This window comes from Pongo abelii, chromosome X (assembly GCF_028885655.2).
Source record: "Pongo abelii isolate AG06213 chromosome X, NHGRI_mPonAbe1-v2.0_pri, whole genome shotgun sequence".
NCBI classification, from domain to species: Eukaryota; Metazoa; Chordata; class Mammalia; order Primates; family Hominidae; genus Pongo; species Pongo abelii.
The window spans coordinates 43,958,093-43,981,169 of NC_072008.2; the positions used below are offsets into that span (position 1 = coordinate 43,958,093).

At 38.1% G+C, this 23,077-nt stretch overlaps 1 protein-coding gene across 2 annotated transcripts in view; it reads left to right on the forward strand.

Moving 5' to 3' along the window:
- MAOA (monoamine oxidase A) overlaps nt 1-23,077 on the forward strand; it is a 138,012-nt gene that overhangs the window by 74,250 nt on the left and 40,685 nt on the right. For both annotated transcript variants that reach the window (XM_054543972.1, NM_001131441.1), the window contains 2 exon segments: nt 535-629; nt 10,270-10,407. Coding sequence is in view for 1 of the 2 variants with exons in the window: in NM_001131441.1 (NP_001124913.1) it covers nt 535-629; nt 10,270-10,407 (233 nt within the window). In the remaining variant the exon portion in view is untranslated.

Consider the following 23,077-nt stretch of genomic DNA (forward strand, 5'->3'; position numbering starts at 1 on the left):
CTACCTTATGGTAACTTAGAAACTAGTGAAGGAAACAAGATCTAGCAAGCATGTAATCAAAATATAAATCATAGGACATGATTATACAGGATTTTTAAGTTGAGAAAAGCAAAGCATAGATATTCTGAGACCTGGTGTAGCTAAAGGAAGTTTTAAAGAAAATCGTCTCTTCTGCTAATACTATCAGGATTTCTGGATGAGGGAAATAATAGGGATTGATTTAGAGGCTCAAAAATTCTCTAAATATATGATTATCACCAGGAAACAAGATATATATATTTTAAGACCATTACATTTTGTTTCTGTTGACCAACTGAAATGCAAGATGACTAAATTAGTTATTTTTGAATCCCTTATGACAAATAATAAAAATTGGTGGCTCATTTAATCACAGTGTGGTCAGAATTTATTAGAAAGGCAGCAAAATCATTGGATTGTATATGATACCCTGCATTTATTTGATGTGTAGACCTGGTTAAATCTTGGATTTTAAGCATTTGAATGTTACGTTGCTCTCTTTTGTTTTTCCTGTAGGACTATCTGCTGCCAAACTCTTGACTGAATATGGTGTTAGTGTTTTGGTTTTAGAAGCTCGGGACAGGGTTGGAGGAAGAACATATACTATAAGGGTAAGTGATTTTAATACTTACATGTAATGTAATATCTCACTCAAACTACAAGTGGCACCACTGGAAATCACAGGGCTAGAGGAGGTTTTAAGAGTTCATGCAGTTAAGCCGTTTGTCCTCCATAGCCCTAAAGTACTCCCATCAAATAAGCGTCCATTCTCTTTAACATGTACACACGGAAGACTGACAGCTTCTGACTTTCAGTGGAGTGAATTCAACAAACATGAGCAAATAACTTCAATACAGTGTCACAATTTCCATATTAGAGACGTAAATGAAGTGTGTAGTATCGCAGATGGGGTGATAGTTTGGCTGTACTGGAAGTGACTATACACCCACAATACACACAGACACAGACACACACACACACACACACACACTTAGATTCCTTATTTATCCAATGACACACAACTTAATAGAAATGTGGTGGCAAAAACCCAAAAAACCAAAAACAAACAAAAAAAGAAATGTGGTGGCTGCAGTAAGCAGGAACAAATATAGCGTATTTTTGCATAACTTTTCCCTTGGCCGTTGTTCCCTAAGAAGTATGCTGCTGCCAGAGATACTCCTCAGGTCGCGTCTGGCTATATATAAGAAGGAAGCCCAGTTCTTGCTACATCACTGCTTTTTTTATACTTGGGCTTACATCACCATTCTGGAAAAAATGCATGCTATTATTTACTACTATTAAGGGAATGGTTGCAGGTGGTTGACTCTGTGGGTACTGATGAAAGTACGTAGGGAGACAATGAAGAGTGGGAAGGAAATAGGGGCAAAGATGGAAGTTTTTGCACATAAAAGTGGGGGAGAAAGGGAGAAGAGCCAGAGAGAAGTACTAGAGGCAGAAGAGGAGGACCAGACTAGACCAGCAATGGGTAAGTCAGTGGACGAAAGAGGAAGGGGTGCTCAACAGTCAACTGACACGGTATGAAGGCAAAACAAAACAACAAAAACCCTCGCATTTGACAGTTAGAAGTTCATTAATTAATGAGCCCCTTTGCTAGAGTACACAAATAGAGTGTTAAAGACTAGGGATTGAGAGTAAAGACAAAACTAGACTGTTGAAGTGACTGGAAAGAGAGGAAGCATCTATCTAACTAGAAGATGCTTCAGTTAGACTAATAACAGAATGGCGTAAGCAATGCAAACATTTGATTATTTCACAGAAGTCTGGTGGTAGATAGTCCAGGCTGGTGCTCTTGCTTTTTGCTCTTCTTTCTGCTCTGATATTCTTTCTTTTCTTTTTCTTTTTTTTTTTTTTTTTGAGACGGTGTTTTGCTCTTGTCGCCCAGGCTGGAGTGCAATGGTGTGATTTTGGCTCACTGCAACCTCCGTCTCCCAGGTTCAAGTGATTCTCCTGTCTCAGCCTCCAGAGTAGCTGGGAATACAGGCACCCCCCACCACGCCAGCCAATTTTGTATTTTTAGTAGAGACTGGGTTCTACCATGTTGGCCAGGCTGGTTGCGAACTCCTGACCTCAGGTGATCCACTGGCCTTGAAGCCTCCCAAAGTGCTGGGATAACAGGCATGAGCCACCGCACCCAGCCCTGCTCTGATATTCTTTGCATGTAAGCTTATTGTCTTGTGGTAACAAGATGGATGCTGAGATTCTAAGCATCAAGTTCTCATTCAAGGCTGAAAGGAGAGTGAAAGGGTGGCACTAGCCTTATCTGCAACTAAGCTTTTCCTTCGCCAAAAGACCCCAGCAGACATTTGCTTTAGTCTCATTGGCTAGAGTTGAGTCACATGGCTACCCTCAGCTGTCAGGGATCCTGGGAAAGTAAGTATTTCACAATACTAGGCTACATAATAGAAGCAGGCATGGGAGAGGAAATATCAATGGGTATTGGAGTAGCCTACAGACAACATTTGAATTAGGATTTCATAGCAGCGATTTCAGCCACATTGTACCATGCTACCCTTCTGTCATTTGCTTCCTACCTTTTTAGATACAGGGATGTATCTAGGCCTATTTCTGCTTTGCTCAGCTCTAAGGGTGCTGTACAGCCTTGCTATGCAAAGTGTTGTCTGTGGGTCAGTAGCCCCAGAATCAACTGGGATTTTGATAGAAATGCAGAATATCAGGCCCTGTCTCAGAACTGCTGAATCTGGATCTGCATTTTGACAACATCTCCAGGGAACACTATAGAAGTGCTACTCTATGGCATTTGTTTTCTTGCTTGCCTTAAATTAATGCCAATCCGGATTAAATTTTCTGAGTGCTCCCTTAGATGTAGTCCACTGGGAAGCTATTGGTCTGGGAGTGAGGAGACTGGGATTCTAGCCTCTGTACTGACTTGACATGATGTCTTGGATAAGTCCTATTAGCACTTTACCTCTCAGTTTTCTCATCTGTGTAATAAGATACTATCTAAATGTCCTTGAAGAAACTCCCTTCCATCTTCAAATTCTAATTGAAGGCAGCGTGTTATAGTACAAATGAAGAGTTGCATCTTCTGCCTGTATGCCTTTATTAGATATGATTCTTCTGTCATTTTCTGAAAAATATTCCTTCATTTTGGAGATAGTTATTGAGTTGTCCCTTAGCCCTATTTTTCTTATCTCTAAAACCTTTTGGTTATTAAACAGGAGCATCAGTCATGTTGCGGATTTTCAGTTAAGAACAAGTTTCTTTGTATAAGGGAAATGAGAATTCCAACATACTTGTCCCCATCTGTGTTATTGGCCCCAATTACTTTGCCATGCTGTGTCATTTATATATGTCAGCACCACACAGGAACCGTTATTGTCTATTCAGCATGATATTACACCCCCCTTAGCAATGTGAGAAAGGAATCTCCGAAATGCTTGGAAATTAGGACTTAGCATTTATACTCCAAATGATGAGAAGGAGAAAAAGAGGGCTTTAAGAAACAGGCATGGAGGCTGGGCATGGTGGCTCACACCTGTAATCCCAGCACTTTGGGAGGCCAAGGCAGGTGGATCACTTGAGCTTGGGAGTTTGAGAACAGCCTGGGCAACATGGTGAAACCCCATCTCTACTGAAAATACAAAAAGTAGCCAGGTGCAGTGGTGTACACCTGTAGTCACAGCTGCTTGGGAGGCTGAGGTAGGAGAATCACTTGAGCCCGAAAGGCAGAGATTGCAGTGAGCCGAGATTGCACCATTGCACTCCAGTCTGGGTGACAGGAGTGAAACCCTGATTCAAAAAATTAAAAATTTTAAAAAAGGAAACAGGCATGAAAATTGTATTTAATAAGAAACTGAAGCAAATATTTTTAAAATTGCTTCTAATAACATAATCAATTAGGATAATTTTGGGAGGAGATGCCATAAAAGCTACTATGGATTTCTGAGTACCAGAATGTCAAATTTGGTATTACCTGGCAAGCTGTTCAGATGCGTCTTCCATTAGTTCAGAACTTCCCCATTTTTCCTAATGTGATTCATCCATGATTCTTCAGAGTCAAATTAATAAAGTTGAAATGCCTGCAGGGCTGCCACAGGGTTGGTGTATTTGTTTCCAATATTGTTGCATGTCTGTGGCCTCTTCAAAGGCTGAGTAGTGAGATCTAAATCAAGACCCCAAAGACTGAGGTGCAACATAGTAGAATACAGTGTTACCGCTTCTAGTGTCTTCATGCTGAATTTGAGGCACCTCATTTAGAATGTTCTTACTTTGTAAAGGAACATTCTGCAAAATGCCTCACTCTTTTTACTGCTTCATTTAGGATTATTTGCTTTAAAGATAGTGTCAGCGTTCTAAAGACATCATGTTTGGAAACTCCCAGGAGTCCCCTTGCTGTCTTTGTTAAAGCCCAGAAATTTATTGGAGTACTGATTCCAGTTTTGTTCTTTATATCTTAAAATGGATGTTGGAGATTAGAAGAGGTTTGAAGGACAGCACTGATGGTTACTAAAAGAGAGAATAAACATCATATGAGGGCACATTAAAGAAGTCACAGAAACACTTCATTTCTGGTATTATGGCAGAATGGAAACCCTAACTCCTCATTGAAATAAGTAAAATGCTGAATACAATAGGCTGTGCTCATCTGACATGGAAGTTAGAAATTTGTAGATCTCCTGGATGTTGCATAGACATCTCAAACATAACACATCCAACACTAGACTTCTGATCTTCCTCAAGGCCGCTATTCCAGCTGCCCATGTTAGAAGATGGCAACTTTGAAAAAACTCAGAGTCATGCTCAACACTACCAGACCCTCATTTGTTTTGTCAGGAAATTCTGTTGGCCCTGCCTTCAAAACATATCCAGAATTCAACGCTTCCCACCACTTCCACCGCTATCTCCTGGTGGGAGCCACCATTATATCTCTAGGCCAGATTACTACAGTAGGCTCCTGATTTTCCTGCTTTTACTCCTGCCCCCTACGTTCTGTTCTTTCTTAGTGCATCAGTGAGAGTGAGCCTTTCAAATATAAGTCAGATTTTAGCATTTCCCTGCTCAAGACCTTCCAAGGGCTCCTCTTCTCACTGACAGCCAAAGCCTATGTCCTTACAATGTCCTGTGAGGCTTTACGTGACCTGCTCTGCCAATAACCTCTGTAACCTCATCTTCAATTTTTTTCCTTGCTCACATTGTTCCGGCCACTTTGGCCTCCTTGCTATTTCTTGAATATACCAGCAGACTTCTGTATTACAGTCTTTAGATCCATGTTGCTAGGAGTTTTTGCTTTTTTTTTTTCGAGACGGAGTCTCACTCTGTCGCCCAGGCTGGAGTGCAGTAGGACGATCTCACCTCACTGCAACCTCTGTCTCCTGGGTTCCAGCAATTCTCCCGCCTCAGCCTCCTGAGTAGATGGGATTACAGGCTCATGCTACCATGCCCGGCTAATTTTTGTATTTTCGGTAGAGACAGGTTTTCACCACACTGGCCAGGCTGGTGTGTTTTAATTTCTACAGCTGGAATGTTTTTCAGTTATTTTTCGTCATCACTGCATTGTGGTCAAAGAATGTTGTTTTATGGTAACAATCCTTGAGGCTCACTTTATAACCTAGCAAGCACATGGTTAATATTCAAAGATCTTCTAATTTCTGCTTGAAAAGAACATGTAGTCTCTAAAAACTATATGCAGTTTTATATATGTCCACTAGAATAAGCTTAATTGTGCTCCTTCTTTTTTGTTTGCTTAATCTATTATTCACTTTTAAAAGTATGTTAAAAATTCTCTGTTCTACTGGGCACTTATCTTTGGTTCCTGTCAAATGTTGCTTACATTTTGAAGCTATATTACTCAGTTTATGCAAGTTTAAACTTGGTTAGCCTTCTGGATCTTTTAGCATTACGTAGTGACACTTATTTCACTGAGATTTATTTTGTTTAAGGTTTTCTTTGATATTAATATAGTTATAACAGCTTACATTAGTATTTGTATATCTCTTTATCTTTCAGAGTTTTCTTTATTCTGACTTTTTTTCCTTTTTTTAAATTTTAGATTCAGGGGGTACAGGATTTTTAATTTTTTTTTTTTTTTTTTGAGACGGAGTCTCGCTGTGTTGCCCAGGCTGGAGTGCAGTGGCGTAATCTCAGCTCGCTGCAACCTCCGCCTCCTGGGTTCAAGCTGTTCTCCTGCCTCAGCCTCCCCAGTAGCTGGGATCACAGGCGCCTGCCACCACACCCAACTAATTTTTGCATTTTTAGTGGAGTTAATTGACAAACTTGGTCCATCAGTATTTGTTATGATTTCTTTTTTAAATGTTTTAACTTTATTATATTATGGCTTTCCATTTGTCCTACTTTAACAGTTTTCCTCTTGGTTTCTTTCTTTCCCTCTTTTGGGTTAATGGTTTTCTTCTTTTTGTTTTCTTTTTAAGTTTTTTCTTCTACTTGTTTGGAAGTTATATAGTCAGACCAATGTTTTTCAGACAATTTTTCTAACTATATTAACACTCAATGTAGTCTAAAGTTTATCAATATACTATCTTTCTACTAAAAAATACAAAAGCTTTCATGCTTCAGTTGTGAGCACCCTTCTTCCAATCTGTAAACTATAAAAGTATTTCAAGTTTGTATGTTTCTCAGACATTATTAATTTTGTTTTATTCTATTGTTGATGTTGCTTAATTTTCTTTAAAGTTTTGCCAATATCTTTGTTCACTGTCTGTTCTTGAATCTCAGACCTTTTATTTGTAACCATTTTCATTCTACTTGAAACACACCCTTTCCTCCAATCTGGGTCCTAAACTCTGAACATTTGTCAGCTTGACAAAAACATAGTTCTAACAGGTAACAAATTCTACTTAGAATTTCTCTTCCTCTTTTTTTTCTCTCAGAACAGCAAAGATATTATTCCCCTATCTTCTGGCTTGTATTTTTATTGTTGAAGAGTTACTCATAAGTCTAATTTTTGATTTTTTTCAGAGTATGTATGATTTGCCTCTTTTGTTTTCTGAAAAAGAATTGCTTTTAGGAGCTCTTTTCTTTGGTATACTGCAGTTTCTCTGTGTCTGGGTGAGAAATTCTTTTTTATTTATCATTCTTTGGACCTCTTGGGTTTCTTATCTTCCAACAATGCTGGTAAATCCTCAGCCACTATTTTTTTATACTACTTAATATTTTGACAACATTTTCCATGTCTTAACTACCTCCTCAACATATTTTCCAATTCTTTATCTTTGAACTGCATTTTAGATAATTTATTCAGATCTAGCAGTTTACTCACTCTTTAACTATGTCAAATATACTGTTTAATCCATTCACGGAGTTTTTAAAATTTTAATTAGTACATTTTTATTACTAGCAGTTATTTTTTAATCTACTTGATAATATTTTCAGTTTCTTTTCCCCTGCTCCTAGTTTTAATGACTTATTTTATTTAAAATATATTGCATAGTACTTTTAGATTCTGTGTATAATTCAACTATTACAAAATCTTTCTGGATTATTTTTTCTGCTTATTTTCTTTTGGTGCCTTGTTTGCACGTATGTTTTGTAACTTTTGGCCGTTGGTTGCTAATTTTCCATGGAACTTTATCTGTGTGTAAATTATTTGAGGCCTAGGGGAAAAGGACTTAAGTCTACTTCTACCACCCTCCTTGACACTTTAAATTTTCTGCCCAAGGTTTTTCATATCATATGGATAGCGTAAATTCAGATGGAAAACATAAATAAAAATAGGCTTGTTTTTTTTCCTTTTCTTTGTGACAATACTTACAGCTGCAAAATAATGGAAAATATAAAGTCGTGGATGCAGCTAAAGCAATACTTAGAAGATGTATAGTCTAAATTCTTCCATTAGAAAAGAAAAAGGCTATATATGAATAAGCTAATCATGCAAAGAGTTAGAAAATTAAGAGCAAAATAAATCCAAAGAAGGGGTAAAAAGGGCATAAATCAATGATATAGAAGATAGACACCCAACAAAGAGGATCAATAAAATAAAAGTTGATTCTTTGAAGAGACCTATTAAAGATACACAAGAAGTGTCTGATAAGATTTTTCCAGAAAAAGAAACAGCCCAAATAAATAAGAGATGAGAGCCAGATGTGGGGCTCACGCCTGTAATCCCAGCACTTTGGGAGGCTAAGGCAGGTGTATTGCTTGAGCTTAGGAGCTCGGGATCTGCCTGAGCAACTCTAACTCTACAAAAAATACAAAAATTAGCTGAGTATGGTGGCACATGCCTGTGATCCCAGCTACTCAGGAGGCTGAGGTGGGAGAATTCATAGAGCCCAGGAAAGTCGAGGCTGCAGTAAGCCATGATCATGCCATTGTACTCCAGCCTGGCTGATAGAGTAAGACCCTGTCTCAAAAAAAATAATAAAAAAGATGAAAATGAAGATATAATTACTGATGCTAATAAAGAATAATTAAATGAAAAGAAGATGCTATGAACATTAAACCAACAGTTTTGAAACATATATGAAATGTACATATTATGAGAAAAATATAATTCGTCAAAGTTAACACTGATTAGTCTGGAAATAGAAAAGATGGGTAGTGCTTTAACCTAAAAATAAATTAAATGTCTAGTTTAAGATTTTCCCTAAAAAAATCACCAAGCCTAGATAGTTCTACAGGTATGTTCTATGTAATGTTCAAAGAATGGATCACTTTATTTACGTACAAACCTTTCTAGAGAATAGAAAAAAGTATGATCACTAACTAAGGAGATTAGCAGTACTCTAATGCAAAAAACAGACCAGGCAGTAGAAGAAAGGAGAATCATAGACCAGTCTCAATATTGCTTATAAACATAGATATAAAAATTCTAAACAAAATGTTAGCAAAGCATATCCTCCAACAGAAAGATAATATCACGTTGGGTAGCTCCAGGAAGGAAATGTTGAATAATACTAGACAATTTTCTGGAAATAGCAGATTAGGTAAATTATAACAAAATACAAAGAGGCTAGACAAGTTGCACTGTATAGACACACACACACACACACACACACACACACACACACACACACACACATCTTTAAAGCATTAAAGAGCCAGCAAGCTAACAAGATAGTGAAGAATCACTGGGCCAACATCTGGAAAGGATTAACCTACTTTTCCCTGGGTGGCAGGGGGAGTTGCTGACCACTGAAGAAGCTCCTGAAGGCTGAGCAGTGCTTTGGACCTAGTGCAAAGCTAGGGTGACAGGTCAAGTCCAGAGCCCCATGAAGTGTGTACTGATTTCTGGGGGAGTGTTTGTCAACTCCTTGTGCTGTGGGTTGGGCTGCATCTAAGGACCAAGGGTGAATGGCAAGAAAACTAGGCCAAATGTGCATTTCGGCCCAGCTTCAAATCCTCTCAGGTACTGAAAATGAAATAAAGTTATCTGGTACTGTGAGAGTCCCAGGCTGTGGGCAGAAGCAAACATAAATCCTTTCTGAGAAAGATATCATCTTCCTAGGATTCAAATGATTTCTACATGTTTTCAAGTGCAATGAGTGGCATTCAATAAAAAATAATCAGGCAAACAAGGAAAAAATGAATGACAACATGCTTGAGAACTGGTATACACAACGAAATAGACACAGACCCTTTATTAAAAAAGAAAAACCACGGAGGGGTTGCAGCCCACCAATATTCAATTATTGATTAAATCATTGGGACTTGCCAATTAATAAAAACAGCTGAAAAGCATGGAGAACTGTATTTATGAGGGAGGAAGTAAACAATTTTAGTTTATGATAGAGGGTTTGCATATTTGTAAATAATTTAGTGATATGTGAATCTTTTTATACCTTCTTGTATTCTTTTCCTATGACACATTCTTTCCTGGAAGTGTTTTAAAATAGCATCTAGAGCCATCAGTGTGGACTGATTTAAGATTTCACCTGGTGGAAATTAGGGAATTAGGCTTTGGGTGGCTTCTCCAGGAATAACACCAGACAGAAGCTCACATAATAATTTAAATGTTTCGTAAAGGATCTAAACTGGCAGAATATACTACAGTGTTCTTTATCTTTTATGCATTGTATTGCTGAATTGGCCTTACCAATAGCTTTACCAAATGATGGTGCTTAGTGATGAGTGTTAGACAGGATTGTGCCCCAGTTCTTGAGTGGACAAGGAAAGATTGCCATTTTCAGTTGCTCTTTATAGGGGAGACGTAAGGCACAATTAACTTTTAAAAAAATAAATGCGGTTATTTTTTTACAAGACACATTTTTCCAAGTTTTAACTAAAGTCCTCTGACCAATTTTTCTCTTTTTGCAGAATGAGCATGTTGATTACGTAGATGTTGGTGGAGCTTATGTGGGACCAACCCAAAACAGAATCTTACGCTTGTCTAAGGAGCTGGGCATAGAGACTTACAAAGTGAATGTCAGTGAGCGTCTCGTTCAATATGTCAAGGTAAGGCTGACTTTTCACCCAAGTGACTGATAGGGAAACATTTTATTTGAGAAAACGTTTGGTTTGTTTTTAGTTATTTTTCTTTCAAAGCAATTGTAAAAGTAGGCTCTTGACTTTGAAGTAGCATTTGCCTTTCTTTTCTTGTTTTCTTTTTTCTTTTTCTTTTGAAAAAAATTGCTAAAGTCTCCTGGAATCACTGCAGGATATTATGACTCAGCTTGACCTTCCTCCCTGTCACCCTCAGTGGCCCTCACAAGCTATCCTCACTCCCGGAGAGTAGGAATGGGAGGCTCTGGGTTCCCTCCTAATGCATTTGAAGGCCACAGGGGTGGGGGCGGCAGGTGCCTGCAACAGACATGTACACACACACACACACACACACACACACACACACACTCCCCTCCCCCAGCTACAGGGAATCCCTGAGCAACCTAGGAAGCAACTCTAGAGCCCCAAGGAACACAAGAGTTTGAGGCCACTTCTTTAGCCTTTGAACTGGTTATTCATCCTCATTCTTACCTGGCATTATTTGGAATGCTTTATTTCCTCTGTACCTGGCCTTCACTCTTGGGAAGTCTAGCTTGTTTGTGCAGTTTCCTACTGTTTAAACAAGAGATTGTTTAAACTCTAGCCACTGATATCCACAGCTGTTGCCAATGTTATTCTTTCTCACTGAAGCCAAACATGGAGTGGCTGGAGTCTGGAAACATGCCTTGAGAAATCAAAGTTCCCATCTGACATTGCAGCCTACTTCCTAGAGCTAGTGTCACTGAGGAAGGGGTCATTTACTCATTCTAATGTCAGGATTCCCACACCAAAAACCACATCACTTCTCAACAAATACATCCCTTCCCCTACTTCACCTCGGGCAATAACTGTGGGTCCGGAGGCTACAGGGCTTTGAGTGTGTCCTGGGAGTTGAGGATACTTGTGACATATGTACACTGATAACCAATCAGGAGAGACCAGAAACCTTTGTAAACTCTGATAGCCACGTGGTTTGAGATACTTGGGATAGTCTGGTGGTGACAGATGTGAAAAAGCAAATCAGTAGTCTTTTTATTCTTTTCTTTTCTTTTTACCTTTAAGCTCTGTTGGACTTGAAAATCAGTAGTCTTTAGAAAAACTGTGGGTTCAGAGGTCAAGGGAGGAATGAAGAAGGTATAAAAAATTTCACAAAGTATTTAGGAACTCTGGCTACAACAGGCCGTGATCAAAAAGGAAAAACCCCTTTGCTTCCTCATTTTCTCTTTTCTGCACTGCATAGTGTTTCCATGGACTAGTAAGTAATAACAACAGTGAGAATAATAGCTGCTAACATTTATTAAGCACTTTTACCTGTATTCTCACATTTAATATAGGGAGAGAGACCAAACCCTTTGCACTCAACTACTAATTAAACAGCCATGTAAATTCACTCTCCACTCCAACTGGGAAGCAAATGAGTGTGATGATTATCTTGGAATCTGAGCAGATTCATGCTGATAAGATTCAGAGGCTGAGAGGTTTTTAGTTTGCCTGGAGGCTAACAATAAACAACAACTAAAAGCTTTTTATGCATGAACTCATTAAATCCTTACATCCACCCTGCTAGGCAGGCATTATCATCCCCATTTTACATATGAGAAACCAGAAGTTCAAAGAGGTTAAAGTGACTTGACAAGGCTATAAAACTACTAACAGTCTACCTAACCCCTGAGTGCATGCTCTTCATTATCCCAATATATGGCCTAGAAAATGAAACTGAGGACTCTGAATGGAGATGTGCTGGACCTCCAATGTTTGTTTGTCCTCACACACATCTATAGTAAGGTATCTCACTGTCAATATCACTGAAGCCTGGGTCATATGATGAGGAGATGCAGTCATTGAAAGACCACTTTTTTTTCTACTTTCTTACTCTTCTTCTGGTTTCATGTTCCTTTTATGTACATTTTAAAAACTGGGAAAAACTGGAAAAAACTGGAAATTTACAAGTATGTCCTCAAGCTAGGTACCTGCTAGTCTCCCAGCCACGCCCAGTCTAAAACTTGATATTGGGCTGGGTGTGGTGGCTCACATCTGTAATCCCAGCCCTTTGGGAGGCCAAGGTGGGAGGATCATCTGAGACCAGGAGTTCTAGACCAGCCTGGGCAACATAGTGAGACCTCTTATCAATGAAAAATAAAAAAATTAGCTGGGCATGGTGGTGCACGTCCTGTAGTCCCAGCTATTTGGGAGGCTGAGGCAAGAGGATGGCTTGAGCCCAGGAGGTCGAGGTTACAGTGAGCCATGATCATGCCACTGCATTTCAACTTGGGCAACAGAGCAATACCCTATCCCAAAAATAAAAATAAGAAATAAAAAAAGTAAAACATGGTGCTAAGGTGATAGTTTGAAAGTGGCACCCATAGGCAGCTTTTGTAAGTAATTTAGCTCCTCATTGTTCTTGATGGAGGCATGGAGGGGTTAAAATGATAAAGTTCTGTTTGAGAATTTTGACTTTGCCTGAAAGTGATCAACAGATCGTGACATGCTGTCCAATCTTCCTAACAGGACCTTACAAATTACGTATCTTAAGTGTCAGACTTTCTGATGTCTCTGAAATTTTCTGGGCTTTACTGGGAACCCTGCTTTCTAGAAATCCAGGTGTAATTGTTCCGTACTTTAAGAAGGTGGTCCTGCTGCAAGCTTTAATAGAGGATGAACTAATGGAAAGACTTAAGGAGATGATGCATGTTACATTAGGTGCCTAAGTAAGAAAAGAGAAATGTTAAGAGTAGCATCCAGGGTCCCTTTTTTGATTTTGTTGCTGCTGCTGAGTCCCACTGTAAGGTTAGGTCCACACTACCCCGATAGTCCTGTTCCTAAAGAAAAAACAACTTCAGCTTTCTGGAGGGGAGAACTGCTCAACTCTACCATATTTTTCTTTCACAAAAATACAAATATGGCTACACTATTGCATAACCTACTGGACAAAGGTATCTTGCCATGGCATTGGACTTGGTAGCCTGAGGCTGCTTTCAAGAATGTAAGGCAGAAAATAAAATAAAAACAAAAAAAGAGGCCAGGCGTGGTGGCTCATGCCTGTAATCCCAGCACTTTGGGAGGCTGAGGCGGGCAGATCATGAGGTCAGGAGATCGAGACCATCCTGGCTAACACGGTGAAACTTCATCTCCACTAAAAATACAAAAAATTAGCCAGGTGTGCTGGCAGGTGCCTGTAGTCCCAGCTACCAGTTACTCGGAAGGCTGAGGCAGGACAATGGTGTGAACCTGGGAGGTGGAGGTTGCAGTGAGCCAAGATCACGCCACTGCACTCCAGCCTGGGCAACAGAGTGAGACTCTGTCTCAAAAAAAAAAAAAGAAAAAGAACAAAAAACAACCAAACAAACAAGAATGCAAGGCATTGTTAACCTCTGGATCTTTGCCATTGCATGGCCATGGACATCAACACAATGGTAATATTAGACCATAATTATTGCATATGCAGCACGTGGCAGGTGTGTGCTAAAACACATACCGTGCCTACACTTTGGACAACAAATGGCACCTTTAAATCACAGCCGCTGTGGTTGATCCCTCAAGGTCAGTACCACTCCCATAGTAATAATAATGACCACGCTCCCTACTGAGCTCCCAGTGTGTTCCAGGCCCTGTGCCAGGGCCTTCACCTCCATTATCTTAACCCTCACATGGATCCTAAGTTAGGGGTTATTGTGCCATTTCACAGAAAGAGTCTGAAGTTCAGAGGCCCAGTAACCTGCCTAAGAGAGTAAGGGAATTCAGATTAAGGTCTTTTGACTTTATGCTGTCTCTTGCTAGTCCAGATTCTACTGTCAGGGACTATGGACTCCAGGAAGCTGCCTTACAGTGTGTGCTTGTCCTGGCTCTTTCTGGCAGCTCTCTTCTGGTGGGTCATCCTGTGTCCTTCATTGTGTCCTCATATGCAGTGCTGTTGACCATTTTGCTCAATCTTTTGGCCTGGAAGCCAGAAAGAGCAGTGTTAACTACCTGCTGTGATACAAGCACTGTGCCTTAGTTATTGTTTGATGGATGCAGTAACTGGAAAACAGCCATTTAACTGTCAGAAAACAAAGATTGAAGCTCTATTTTGAATTTTAGTACTTATTTTCAAATAGCTACACATTTAAGATGGTAAGCATCATTCTTTTCATTGAATACTTAATCTCATCAAATGAAAAGATGAAAAATAGAAATACATATCATTAAGCCATCCTCTCACATACTTTAACCTTTCAGAGAATACATATTTTCACCCAAGGCAGACAGCAATGTGAAGGCAAAAAAGTAGTGGGTTGGTTAAAGTTTAGTTTATTTGATCTGAATGAGTGCCTTTTTGCTAGTGTTTTCCAATACATCATATCATTTCTGGAATGAGAAGTACTCATTGTAGTAGATGTTTTTATGATTATCAGGAAACTATATTAGGGAAAAGCAGGAAGATATTTAATTCAATATTCCAGATAAGATGGTTAATAAATTGTATACTAAAAGTAACTCTACTTATTTTAAAATATCTTAACTCTCACTGTTTTTCTCCACTTCTAGGGGAAAAGTGGGTGTTTCCCCAATGTGATAGTGTATTGGGTTAATAATGCAAATTGTCTTTGTGACATTTTCTGCATTGCTTTTTGACAACTTCAGCTTTCATAATCTAATACAGTCAATATTCGTTTCTGTAAATAAACAGAAGAGGAAGATTGCCATTTTCTAGATAAACCAATCAATAATCTTTGTGGCCCTGATTGCTTCAGCTCTTAAATTTTTCCAATGCGAAACCTTAAAGAATGTTTAAATTGTTTAAACACTGTCAACAGTCTGTGGCACATCTAGTCTCAGCTTACTCCAGGATGGTTTTTACTATTCACCAAGGAACTACTCGTTACCTTTGTTAGATTGTGTTTACAGTGCAAGTTTTAACAAGACAGTATATAGTTCCAAGCCTGAGCCTCTCAGATGAATACTGAGGATACACCTTAGTGGTGTTTCCTCTACCTGATCCCTTCCTTTTCTGAGACTATGCCTATCTACTACGTTCATAGAGGATTCACATCGACATGCTAAATTCACTCATTGCTTAATATTTATATTTATGTATTTGATAAATATATAAGTATTTACAGAACAAAATCTACTCTGTACCAGATATTGTTCCAGGCTGCAGATAGAGTGGTGAATAAATGATCAAAATTTCTGCTCTCATGGTCCTTCTAATCTAAAGAGAGAAGACAAGTAAACAAGAACAGTAAATAAATATTAGCTAACATTTTTGCCTGTATCCTTCGTGGATCTTGTGAATAGAATCCCTCTTCTAATTCTGGTTTAGTAGATCCTGATTCTTATATAATATGTTCCTGACTGGTTTCTACAGTGAGCAGCTTTTATGAATTTTGTGAATTTGACATGGTTTTATTGGGGAGATTATATCTGATCTGTGAAATTAACATAAATTAATCATATCATTGTGAGCCTTAAAAGTAGATTCTTAAATGGCGTCAGCTAGATATTTTTATACTTGATCTTAGCCAAAAAGCCAGGAAGCAGTAGCTAGATATGTTTAAAACATTCTCTTTATCGGCTGGACGCGGTGGCTCATGCCTGTAATCCCAGCACTTTGAGAGGCTGAGGCAGGAGGATTGCTTGAGCCCAGGAGTTTGAGACTAGCCTGGGCAACATAGTGAGGCCCCCATTGCTACAAAAAAATTTAAAATATAATTTTAAAAATAAATAAAATAAAACATTCTCTTTATCAGTTCATCTCTTCTGCATGGCATAAAGGAAGCAGCTGGACCTGAATGCCAAGTGGATTGATTCATTACTTGCATTAGTAAATAAGATGCTCCATCATTATGAGTGTGTTTCATTGAGTTGTGGAGATCTTTTGTTAAATTTTGCAGTGCTATGTCTTGCAGAAAAAAATGAAAATGTTGGATTCTATTTTTTTTTTTCTTTCCATGAGTTTCCTGCACATCATAATGCAGGTAGGGTGAGGGGTATGGAGAGGGAGAACCCAGCCAGAAATGGAGCAAGGCATTTTGCAGAGGCTACTTCAAAGGAGAAATTGACAATTACATGCATTCTCACGTTCTTCCTGCTTTTCACGTCCTCTCTAAATAAAAGTAGAGACTATAAATATATACCACCCATTTGTTTTTAGAGAATGGTGTGATAAAGATTTATTTAAAACAACATAGGCTTTGCTGACAGTAACAGCTCAGCAAGAATTTTTTTTTTTTCTTTTTGTATTGGTTCTATTCTTCCCACAGCCCTTTACTCCAGGTTTCTATGACAACGACTGAAATCAAAGGCTTTTCACAATGTGTATGTTCTGGAATACTAAGTAAATTTTGTTGTTGCTAAGAGGGAAACTTGGTTTTAGCCAGCAGGCCATGTAGAAAACAGAGTTTGTCTTAATGCTTACCAGATATAACCCCTCACTTCTAATAGAATTTGACCCATGGCTTATAACAGAATTTCTTTTGGATACATGACATTTCATTTTAAGTTTCTTTTAGTACCTTGTCCATACTAACTCACAGAAGATATTTCTTTTGTCTTCAAAGAAAGATACATTTTCACTTTCAACCCCTCTCAGAAGGAAACTCAAGAAGCGGAAAGTGTTAAGTCCTTGTAGGGATGTTGCTTGTTGTATATTTGCCTCCTTTCTTTTAAACACCTAAATTCGTCCCTCCTGATTCCATGCTATTAATATTGCCTTCCATCTGTAATGTACCTATACATGTTTTACCTCACTTGAGCTTCCCAATGGTCCTCGGAGTAAAAAGCATTATTTTTCCCAACTCAAAAAGCGTAGGAGCCAAAGTGTGGCTTTCCAGCTCTGAGCCCAGTGTTCTGTGGGTTACATCACCTTGTTTTTTATTCCAAAGTTAACTTGTGAACCCTTCTAATAAACTGCTCCAAGATATGACAAAAATCACTTTATCCCAACAGGCTCTGAAGTTGTAAGATGCCACTTTGGAAACAGGGACTCCTGTGGATATGGGGGTCATCGTTCATGGGAGCTGTATGTGACACAGTTCATATTTCACAGTTCACAGTTCACAGTGGTTGTACATGGGAGCTGTATGTGGCACAGTGGCTTCTCCTCTCTTGCACCCTGAGCTGTAGTCTGAGAGGTCCTCTGGCCTTCAGTGAACACCTGGCAACTAAACAGCCCCCAGTGTGTCCCAGTTAGGCTCAGCAGGCTGAAGACCACAGATGGATTCTATTATTTTGTTAAAATACTAAATCTGGAGGTCTAAGGCATGGTTTGAAATTGCTGGCTATATATTATTTTTGTTAAATGATCCATGTAAACTTATTATTCAAAGTATGGCCCAAGTATTGGCCAGTATTTTATGTTATGCCATTATATCCTGCCTGATTTTAAAAATAACAAAAAAGGAAAGGATTTAAAGTGGTTCTTGACAAGTATTACTAATTTGGATAAGTCAGGGTAGAAGATAGAAAAACAAAACAAAACAAAAACACCAGTTAGGTAAGGACAAGCAAGTGGTTACAGGCCTGTGCTCATGATAAGAAATTCTGTTTTGATGATAGAAATGAGGTAATACAGGAAGGATTGCTTTCTTCTCTCAATTACAATTCTGAGTAGGTTTTAAAAACAGAGAGGCTAAAAATGTTTACATATTTTCAGTTTGATCTATCCAGTATCCAGTATAAGGATATTTGAAGATAGCTGGTAAAAAATAGTTTTTAGTAACTTTCATTCTTTTTCCCCCCCGCTCACTTTGAAAAGACTTCATTTGCTGCTTGTGAGTTCCCAGAGAGCTTAATGGCAGAATTCCTCTTAAAGCTTTGCACTGTTTAGAGAGCTAGGTCAGCATTAGCCATCTCCTTTCAGAGGCTCCTTCTTCCTATAAACTCTCAGGGTTACATCTCAGATTTGGTTTCAAAAATATAAAGTTCCTACTCAGCGACAACCCAATATATAGCAAAATAAGTTAATTATTAGATTTTTTCTTAAAAAATGGTAAAGTACACTAACATAAAATTTATCATCTTCACCATTTTTAGGTGTACAGTTAATTCAGTAGCATTAAGTTCATCCACATTGTTGTGCCACTGTCACCGCCATCCATCCAACAGAACCCCTCTCATCTTCCTTCCATTCATTTCTAATAGGGACTAATTCACTACAGGAATTGTTTTCTAACCATTCATTGAGAAGTAACCTAGCATCACCCTCCCACTGGCGGTTAAGTCAGACACAAAGGATTTCTCTCACACTCAGGCTGAGGGACTTTGTGATCCCACATAATCATGTAGGGCCTCAGCATTTGGGTTAATGGCCAAAAGAACTTTGTGAATGGAATTAAACATTATATGAGCAGCTTCCTCAAGAGAAATTGCTCTAGTCTCCATAATAACTGAACTCCTGGAGGTTCTGACCTTTCAGGTTAAAATGCAGTTGCCTCTCAGAGGTTAAAATCTCCTCCTTCCTCCTTGCTTTCTACTTCCTTCCTATTTCTTCTCAGCAACCCCTGTCCTCACCCCAGTGGCATGCACATTACTCCAATCAAAAGACTCAATCATTGATCTTTAATTTTCAAACTTTTGCAAAGTAGCCTTCTAACAGTTGAAATCTTAAACAGCCTCTAATGTCCAATGAATCCCATATGTAGTCCATTCTGGGCACTTCCTGAAGAAGGGAAATTCAGTTGTCCCATGATCACATGTTGAGCCAGCTAGAAAACCTTTTCTGTCATTGCCTCATCCTGCTGCCTAATAGGATCGATGCGGCCATGTAGCCCTCTGTATCACTTGCAGATTCAAACCTTTTTCATTTCTATGTCAAATTAAATGAACAGATACCTTTTGAAAACGTACTGGGCCACCGAGTTTTAGTAAGTGACAGTTATTCCTACTTTAGAGATAAGAGAAAGTTATAATAATGAGAGTGGTTCAAGGTCCTACAGAAGTGAGAGAGAAAGAGGGACAGGCATAAAAGCCTAGTTAATTACTAACCTTTGCAAACACAGAGCTTCAAACCAAAAAGAGACAAATAATGATAATAATGTCAATACCTGATATTTGACAGTCCAGTACTATTTTCATAGCACTTCATTTAAGTTTTTGCTTTGTGTTTGGGTTTTATGCAACCAGAAGAAGAAAATTCTTGATGGAATCACAGAAAGCTTGAGAGTTAATTATAGTTCAGTGTAGTGAATGCTTTGATCCTGAAGGCTGTGAAACTGAGTTGTTTTCATTTAGAAGACTTCTCATGTCAGGTTTTTCAAACAAAAAGAATGATTAGTAAACTATTCTATTACCTTTCGTTCCCACAGCTCTCCTGTAATTTGTAAGACTCAAATGATACACGCTGAACCTCGGGCTGAGATTTAGTTTTGTATATTTGCCAAAGTACACAGTAGCCTAGTTTCCATAGCCATATCTAGCAGATAAATGTCTCTGGAAAAAAAAATCAGGCTTCAGAGACAATGGGAGGAAATCACTGTGGCTCACACTTGCAGACCAGCAGTGGGTGACAAAAGTGGACCCTGGGACACACACATGGGTACAGTCACTAATTGACATAATTATTTGAGCATCCGCCAGTCGAGTAGTCCTGAGTATCTGTGACTTTTCCTAATCTGTAGATTAAAAAAAAAAAAATACTGTTCTGATGTTTAAATGCTGGGAAGATGGTGCTAAGAGTATAATGGCTCTTAATTCATCCACCCTTTCATTCCATGCCATCACCCTATCTCCGCCATCATGGTTATAAAGCCATCACTGAAGTAACTTCATCTAGTAGTAGGGGGCAGGGCCATATCCTCCCAGACACTGTGATACACAAGGTGAATGCACTCACTTAACAGCTTAGCTGACAAGAAGTTCTGCTTTGCCCTTGGCCCCTCCCTACCTGCTCTTATGTACTTTCTCACTGCACTGTCTTGTTACGAGGAGGATGGGCTAAGGGCAGAAACTCAGCGTGAAGCCCATGATGCACTTGCAATTTTAGCTAGATGTACAAGCAATTTCCTTCCTTTCTCCTCGGTGTTGTGGAATGATGTGCCCTTTTGTCCAGAAGGGATACAAATGAAATTGTATTCCCATGTGTAACATTTGGAAAATAAACATTCTGGTTGTCACAGCTTCTATTTCATTGCATATTTTCCTGTGTTATGTCATGCTTCTGCCAGTGCAAGCCAGAATGTGAAGAATGCCTAGGGGAATATTTCTCAAGTGTTTTCTAAGCAACATTAATCGTAAAAATACTTTGCAAAAACAGGGCATTTGGTGTTCAGATAAATTTTGGAAGTACTCCATATTCTATCCCTGTCTTTGATAGTCAAGATACCCATGAACAAATTAGGAGTCCTAGGAAGCCTGGCAATAAAAAAGACTATTGAACGCAAACCAGGATTTCCCAGACTTATGACCATGGAAACTATTTTCATATAACACCTGTAAAGATCAGAGTAAGAGATGCTATCACAGGAAGTGTTTTTAGAGATTTAGGTTCACAAATTACCAAAACTACTCAGGAATAAATAGAAAATTGAATAGACCTATAATAAGAAAAGAGATTGAATTAGTAATTTAAAATCTCCCACAGAAACAAACCCAGACACAAATGGCTTTACTGGTAAATTTTACCAAAAGTTTTAAGAAGAATTAATACCAATTCTTTATAAACTCTTCCAAAAAAATACAAGAGGAGGAAAGATTTCTCAATTCATCCTATGAGGCCAGTATTATCCCGAATAACAAAACCAAGGACATCACAAGAAAACTACAAACCAATATCCCTATATAGAGATGCAAAAATCTTCAAGAAAATACTAGCAAACTGAATCTAGCAATATATTAAAAGGTTTATACACCATGACTAAGTAGGATTTATTCCAGGAATGCAAGGTTAGTTTAATATACAAAAATCCAATAATGTAATGCACCACCATATTAATAGGATGAAGGACCAATAACACGTGATCATCTCAATAGATGGAGCAGAAACATTTGACAAAATTCAACATCCTTTTGTGATAAAACCACTAGAAAAACTAAGAATAGAGGAGAACTTCCTCAACCTAATAAAGGCCATCTACAAAAAACCCACAGCTACCATAATACTCAATGGTAAAAGATTGAAAGCTTTCCTTCTAAAATCAGGAGCAAGACAAAGATATTTACTCTGGCCACTTGTATTTAACATTGTACTAGGGATTTTAGCCAGGGCACTTAGGCAAGAAATACAAAAAAAAAAAAAAAAAAAAAAAAGAAGAAAAATTGTATTTGCAGATGACATGATCTTGTATATAGAAAATCCTGATACTGACTAAAACAACTCATAGAACTGTTAAACAAGTTCATCAAGGTTGCAGGATACAAGATCAATATTCAAAAATAAATTTTATTTCTATACAGTAGCAATGAACAATCTGAAATGAAATTAAGAAAACAACTTCACTTAAAATAGCATCAAAAAACAATAAAATACTTAGCCATAAATTTAACCAAAGAAGTGCAAGACTTATATACCTAAAACCACAAAATAACACTGAAATAAATTAAAGATGTAGATAAATGGAGGCATCTTGTATTCATGGACTTAATATTGTTAGGGTGACAATACTTCCCAAATTGAACTACATTTTTAACACAATTCCTTTCAAAATCCTAGCTGACAGTTTTTGCAGAAATTGGGAGATTGATCCTAAAATGTATATGTAAATGCAAGAGACCCATAATAGCCAAAGCAGTTTTAAAAGAGAAGAACAAATTTGAAGGACCCACACTTCCTGATTTCAAAAATTACTATGAAGCTAGTATGCTAAAACAATGCGTACTTGCATAAAAACAATGTATACTTGTATAAGGATAAACATATAGGTAAATGGAGTAGAACTGTGATTTCAGAAATAAACCCTTACATTTACACCCAACTGATTTTTGTCAAGGGTGGCAAGACAACTCAGTGCAAAAAGTAAAATAAGTTATTTCAACAAATGGTGTTGGAAAAACTGGATATCCACATGCAAAAGAATGAAGTTGGACCTCTTCTCACACTATACACAAACATTAACTCATTTTAGACCTAACTATAAGAGCTAAAAATATAAAACTCCTAGAAGAAAAAATAATAAATCTCTGTGAGTTAGGCGGTGATTTATTTGATGATACTGAAAGCACAAGCAACAGAAGAAAAAATAGATAAATTGGTCTTCATCAAAAAAAGTTTTTGAAGTGTTGTCATTTGTATACCATCAAGAAACTGAAAAGACAATCCATAGAATGGGAGAAAATATTTGCAAATCATATATCTGATAAAGGACTTGTATACAGAATATATAAAGAACTCTAACAACTCAATAATAAAAAGACAACCCAATTCAAAAATGGACAAAGGACTTGAATAGATACTTTGCCAAAAAAAAGATATGCATATGATCAATAAGCATCTGAAAAGATGATCAGTGTTACTAGTTATTAGGGAGATGCAAGTCAAAACCACAATGAGATATCCCTTCACACCCAACAGGATGGCTGTAATAAAAAAGGCAGACATTAATAAGTGTTGTGCAGGATGGGGCGACATTGGAACCTCCATCCATTGCTGGTAGAAATGTAAAATGTTGCAGCCACTTTGGAAAATAGTTTGGCAGTTCTTCAAAATGCAGTGTCAGAGAAAGAAGAGTGA